This window comes from Leptidea sinapis, chromosome 38 (genome assembly GCF_905404315.1).
Source record: "Leptidea sinapis chromosome 38, ilLepSina1.1, whole genome shotgun sequence".
NCBI classification, from domain to species: Eukaryota; Metazoa; Arthropoda; class Insecta; order Lepidoptera; family Pieridae; genus Leptidea; species Leptidea sinapis.
This window is the reverse complement of record NC_066302.1, coordinates 8377126-8384364: the sequence shown is the minus strand read 5'-3', so window position 1 is coordinate 8384364 and position 7239 is coordinate 8377126. Positions and strand designations below refer to the sequence as shown.

Sequence of the window (7239 nt, the reverse complement as noted above, 5' to 3'; positions counted from 1 at the left end):
TAAGTAGTTATAACATTTTTATTATTTAGTAAATAAGTAATTTAGTAAATCTTAGTTTATTATTAACATTTGTGTTACTAGTACCTCTTTTTATTTTTATTTTGTATAATTTATTTTTCTCTGCTGTACTTTAGTCTTAATTGTCATAAAATATTCATTTTAAGGAAACTGTAGGTCTAATTTAGTACTAACATCTCTTTGTAAACCTGAATATGTATGTGACTGTTTGTATCTAAATATATAAATAAATAAATACGCAATTATAAATTAACTCGTTAATTTTCGTTATTTATAAAACCGATTGAAAGCTGCAACACAATAATATTAAAATTTCTAACAGAAACATTAATCCACAGTCATCTCAGCTTTTTTCTCTTGCATTGTGTTTCACGTATAGTTTTATTGTCTTTATCACCTACATTATTACCATGTAAAGAATACTTATCAATAAATAATTCTTCATATACCTTACTATTAGTAGCAGGACTTAAATATTTAGACATTTCTTTATATAAATATCTTTTATAATCTTCTTCATTCATATGAGTCTGACAATACTTGTCTCTTTTATCAGTATCTTTGTTTTCATTTACACTTGCTAACTCAGAAATTTTTTTAGTGTTGTGGTCTATTCTACTAAGAAGTGTGTATTCCATTCTCTTCATACGAGCTTCCAAATATGCAATAGTATATTCATGTATACTGGGTAGTTGGGGTTTGCTAGAAAGATGTAAGGCCATGTTTTTGGCTTTAGTGTCTTCAATCTTTATATTTTCTTTCACAGGTCTAACTTCGTCTATATTATTTATTTTTTCATTACTTATGACTTCATCTATATTATTTACCTTTTCATTACTTAATGTGGATTCTAAAATATCTCTTAACTTCATATTAAACTGTCTCTTCAATCTAATAGCTGCTTCTCTCTGGGGACTTATTTTATTCTTTAACGGAGTCATTTTAGCTTGTTCTTTTTTCTTGGGCGGTGGAGTTAGTACTGGAAGTTGTGGGACCTCAATATCAACTACTTTTTCTGTATCATCTGGTAATAATTCAATATTATATGGTATATTTTCATTCCATTTCATTCTAACATTGTTATCAAAATTCGCACAAACATCATGCTCTTTTGGATTTGGTATTTTTGTTTCCATTACAACTTTATTTGTGCTCTGATTATGTGCTTTCTTCTTTGGTATTTCTATGATGGTAGATGGTGACACGGTTTCAAGGTCAAGAGGTATTATAATAGGTTCTTTTATTTTTTTTTCAGATAATATTTTTACTCTTGGCTCTGTTTTGATTTTTATATTTGAACTTGAATTATTTAGCGATTGAAAACGTTTGTCACATCTCTCTTCTATATTAGGGTTAGTTTTGGTTGATGGTATTTGAAGGGTAGGAGCTACAATACATGTTGAGGAATCCCGTTGAGAGTTAAGTTTGTAAGTGGGAAGCTCATTTTTTTTATATTTTATGTCATTATCAGTTGTTGTACTATATGGAACATAATTTAGGTTGCTTTTTTCTACTATTGTATTATTATGGTTGTCATTGAATGTATTCAAAAAACTCAGATCACAACTTGTAAGAAAATCAAGATACTTAACAGAATAATTAGCTCGCTTCTCTGTACGCACAAGATAATCATTTTCTATTTCTTCTGACACTAGAGGAAATTCTTCAGCTTCTTCCTTCTTTGCAACTTTTTCTGATTTACAATATGGACCATCTTCGGTTGGTACAGCATCACACTTTAATTTATCTTTCTGTAATGAAATAATAATATTTATATTTTGTATGTTATGTAAAGATCCAGCATTTCAAAGTGTTTTCGCAAAAAAACGGAAAAGAGATAAAACTAGATCACTAGCAACAAGAACCAACCCCAAAAAAAAACCTGAACAATTTGTGAACAATCCTCAAATGTAAAGTAAATGCTTAAAACTAATACATCAAAATTTAACTACCCAACAATAATTGGAATCTAAGTAAAACAATATATTACAAAGTTATATATATGTTACAAAAATAATAATGATACAAACAAAATTTTCAGGGATAATTTTTTTATGAGAGGACTTAATGTGTATTTTAACAGCAACAATGTTATAAGAACAAAACAATGCAATAGATTTAATAAACTTGAGATTTTATAGGACTGAAAAAACTAAGATAGCATTAAATGACTATATAATATTATTGTCTGGTGCATAGGTCATAAGCCTGGTCTTCACACAGTCAAAATAAAATAAAATTATATTGAAGACTTCTGTGTGAATATCAGAAAGAGATGTTCACCTAAAATTGAATTTGGTAAATAAACTGTTGTCAATAAATTCAAGTTGATGCTCCCACAGAAAAGATTAAAAAAGAACAAATTATTTTAAGTATAACTATGTGAATAAGAAATTGAAATAATTAAATATAATGTAGGTATTGTTTCATACTATAAAAATGTTGAATTATTATGAACACTGTTGTTTTATCATTGGGATTCGGTATAGCTAGATTTATCCACAAAGGGTCACAGTAAATTTTTAGATCAAAATGAACTTCTTTTTGGGGTGACAGTCTGAAGCTTATTATAGTACCTATACCTAATAGTGTGTTCTATCATAGTAGAATACAAATACATATATAACTTATATTATTGCATTAGATTATTAATTTATTAGCTTCACTTTATTTATCCAAATATATAAATATGTGCCAGACCTAATGGCTAGCCGCTAGATTTACAATTCCTGGCTCTCGTTTCAATTACCTTGAAAGCAACATTATAAGTACCTACATTTCGACGACCCCAAGCAATAACCCGGTAATCGGAAAATCAAAATTTTACAGGAGAAAAGATTTACTGATATAATCGAATATCTTTTCAACAAGTAGGTCCATTGAAGGCATAGATGTATCAAATGAAAGCTTTTTTTTGTGAATTCTAACTGTGCCAATAAACTGAAATTAATTTTATTAAAAACCCAGTTATTTATAAAAACAAATAATACTTAAAATTCTATAGAATAAAATATTACAGTAATAGTACTTACAGGATTATTGTAATAAATTTATCAAATAAAATATTTCGTAACATTATATTATGGGCTTCTACAGCGTTATTTTCTGTTGTAGTGAAGATACATAACGTGTTTTTACAGAGCTATTGTGGTTATATCAAATAATATTAAATACGGTATTGATAAATAACATTATTATTGCAAGTCAATATCTCACTAAAATATCAGATTTTTTTTTAATTTTCTTATATAAATAATAAAAGTAATATTAGATAATATTAACGAATAAACAATACAATAATTCGATTATTTAAGTGATATTAATTAACATTTATTAATAATAACAACCCAATGATCAAATCATAAAATCAACTTTAAGTTACATAAACTTAAATTTTTTTCTTCTTCTGCAATATTTTCGTTCCCGGCTTCATAACAGGGCAACGATGGATAAAAAGAATGGTAACTCCCAGGAATAGCTTAACTTTTACACAAACTCAAAACATCTGCAGACAAAGCTTTGCTTATTGGTATAGGTTGGTGGTAGGCATGTTGTAACTGTACATTATCCAAGTACACAGCTGTTTCTTGAGTACTTGTACGATTTCGTCGTTGAAGGTCGCCTGAGGTAGAGTAAATGGTATTCATATTATCAAGCTCTGTATATTCAAGTATTCTAAATTATATTAATAACAAACAACTTATTTGATTATGAATCGCTCATGCTTACCTCCATGACATGAGCCCAACGGATCACATTCTGTTGTTATTGCACCACCAATACAATAATATTTGTATTATTTTTTTCTATGGAAAAGGAGGACAAACGAGCTTACGGGTGTTAAGTGATCACCGCCGTCCACATTCTCTTGCAAGACCCGAGAAATCACAGGAGCGTTGCCGGCCTTGAAGGAAGGTGTACGCGCTATTTTTGAAGGTAGCCATATGTATTGTCCCGGAAACACTGCACAAGAAAGCTCATTCCACAGCTTTGTTGTACATTTGATTGTTGATAAATGGAGTATGAAAGGCAACTTGTCGTTTTTGGGTTTGAAAAATGAATAGTTAGAATATTGGGAGTTTTAAAAGTTTCGTACTGTCATTTGTTGCAATAATTACAAAATCAGTGTAATTTTGTTTTGTAAGCCACTCCATATAAAACCGATACCTTTTTGAAATACCTATTAGAGTTTTCTGAAAGATAGTATAGTTTTAACAGTCGCTTCTATTTTATAATTCATTTTCTTAGGCCTGTTATCGTGTCTCCCCCATTTATTTTGAGTCCCTCATCTGCTTTCATAACTTTTTTCATTGCTGTATGAGCCACATATTCTCTGGTTACTAAAGTGGTCAAACAATTTTTTACCCACAATATTTTTTTTTTAATTTGAATTGGTGAAAAATAGTTCAAAGTTTGAGTACAGTTGTTTTTACGGTCATTCATTTTATAGTTTGTGCTTGAACACATCTACTGATTTAAATCCATTGACATTCATGATTAGTCAGACTTTAAAATTTGTTAAATATGAGCTTGTCCCTCTGATTGACAAACTTTTTACACATACACAGCTTATAGTATTTACAGTATTATATTTTGAATTTCACACTTTGTCAATATTTTTGAGGACTTTATTTTTCGTACTGCTTCTTTTTTCTTCTTTCCGTGTAGAGGGTTGATTTTCTAGATTGGATTCATGACTATAGTAATGTATGTTTTCAATATTGATTAATAAATTATGTATAACCACAATTCCATCCCCATTATTGCTATATACTGCCTAAATATGCAGGCAGTCACTATTGTGTCATTATTAGTTTCTGACTGCTCATCCGGTTTAAAACTTTTAAACATTTGTTTCTTCCCTACTTATTTCCCATATTAAGTTTGGACTCTCCTCATTGTTGCTAAAAACCTTAGCATGTGCATGATCATTTTAAGTGTTTCCAGTTAATGTTACATTGTGATTAATTTTTGAAGTTTGATTTAGTTTTAATGTTTGAACTTAATTGGTGGAGAAGCCACAATCAGTGTTGGTTCATTTCTGGATTTGTCATTATTCTATTGATAGCTGCAGAATCTCCGCCTATCTAGACTAGAAACGCTACATTATGGACTCTTCAATATGTTTCGGCAGAGGCTAGTTGTTAATTTGGAATAGATATTGAAAAGTTTGGTACATAAATGAGCCATCACTAAATTTAAAAAACATTGTTAATGTATATTATGGAATACTTATTTTTAAAATTATTGTAACTAGAACCCTGTACTGATGTTTACCAAATACTGCACTGTAATAACTGACATCAATAACCCGGTAAATGTAACTTACCAAAATAAAATTTAAAATATTTTTTTGTATCTCGGTAAATATCACATTAGCATAAAGCCCATAATAGCACATTGCAGAGTTATTGCTTGGGAGCGTCGATTTGTATTTTTTTAAAGTACTTATATCATGAAAATCACTTAAAGAAACCACTAAATATTATGGTGCCATGCCATGGAATTGGAAACTTGAGACATTACCACTGTTCACTATAATATAAAAAAATTATAACTTATCATGTTTGTATTAGTTTGTTGTAGTTTTGATTAAGTAAATTAAAATCTAGCTATATCAACAGTAGCTATGACTGATTGAATGTCTTTACAGATTCAATGCTATACCCTAAAGATTATACTAGACTGTACCTGCTTGTTCCCAATCACATTGTGCCTGTTTAGGTGCATTTATTTTAACACACTTTAGAACACATGGGTGTGTGATATGATGAGTATTTCAAATGAGTACATTGAAATGTTAAAAATTTATACAATTCCTTACCATATAATTCATAAAACAGTCATCTCTAAAGTGATGTTCACAAACAACCCTATTTTTTAACTGTGAAACTTTCAAGTTTAAAAAATCAAATCTTTGAGCATTAACAAGCCACTGGTGACACCTTATCTTGTCAAATACAGGGTAATGGAACATATGGGTAACTCCATCTGATTTAAGACCACAACTTCTGTATGTACATCGACATCCACCCATATTTTCTGAAAAGATATATAATTATCCTAAATCATCTGTTGTTAATCAAATATACCTAGTTTATACATTTTTAATAACATTACAGGTAGATAAAATTTACCAGGCTCTAGTTACTGAGATTTGTGTATTAATATATGCATGTTAATTATTAGCCATGCAAAGTAGGCATTGTAGAAGGAAAGAAATAAGATTTATGTCGAAATTTCAAATCCTTCTGCTGAAGCTTATATAAAATATACAGTGCATTACTCTTTTTGATATCCTAAATCCTATTACCAAAAAATACATTTATTATTATACTTGTACGAAATCAATGGCTAATGCAGTTGCATTTTACTTAGCTAATAGCTAGTACGTATTGTATATATTCTTTGCTTGAAGTTTTAGCTATAATACCATAAAATTACTCAATACTAGGAAGAATATAACCACATACATGCTAACATAATTAAGTAGTAGGTAATACTTACAAATCACAATTTCAATAGAATAAAAATATGCTTTGGTCACGATTGGCCAGATGATCCCAAAAAAATTTGAATGAAATACTTTGTTGGTGATATTTATCTATCTCTAATCTGTTACTTAGCTAATATTATAGAACTTTCGCAAAAAAAATACTGTTTGTTGAATTCTATTCTATTCTTCCTACTGTGGGTTAGTTGAATGTTGATAAAAAAACCAAAATTTGACAATTCATTTTATTGGAATGACGCTTGAATAAAGGGTTGCCATTTGCTAAAACGCTAAAGAAAAATGTGAGTTTTTGTTTTTCAGGCGGTGGGTGAGTGCTTGATTTAAGTGATTTCTTTTTATTAATTATTACTTTTCGTGTGCGTTTGCTGCATTTTAATTTCTGTTAATTATCTAATTAGTAATTTGTCTCATTAATTGTAAGTATTGCATTTGTGTAAATATGATCGTTGGCGTTCCTGCCCCGATCCCAGGGGAGGCTATGTTTCCGATCAAAATTCTCATAATATCCCATCCCCGATGGATATAGATTTGACGCGTCCTTCCAGGAAAAGACAGAGTGAAGTATTTCCTGCATCTTCATTTAGAGACTGAGCGTTTGTAGGTTGAATAAAACAACTGCTTGAGTAAAACCTCATGATGGTATTAATTGTACAAGTGCATCTCTGACCTACCTGTCGGTGTGCTCTGGTAGCCATGAAGCCACGGAT

General features: G+C 29.8%; 1 protein-coding gene across 1 annotated transcript; it reads right to left on the bottom strand.

The window, feature by feature from the left end:
* Window positions 1-260: 260 nt before the first annotated feature.
* Window positions 261-6722, bottom strand: LOC126975986 (uncharacterized). The gene is made up of 3 exons (XM_050824124.1): window positions 6526-6722; window positions 5843-6060; window positions 261-1769 (listed from the first exon to the last, which is right to left on the bottom strand). Exons 2-3 carry the CDS (start codon window positions 6053-6055, stop codon window positions 357-359), a joined length of 1626 nt encoding a protein of 541 aa, XP_050680081.1. The 5' UTR covers window positions 6056-6060; window positions 6526-6722; the 3' UTR covers window positions 261-356.
* Window positions 6723-7239: the final 517 nt, after the last annotated feature.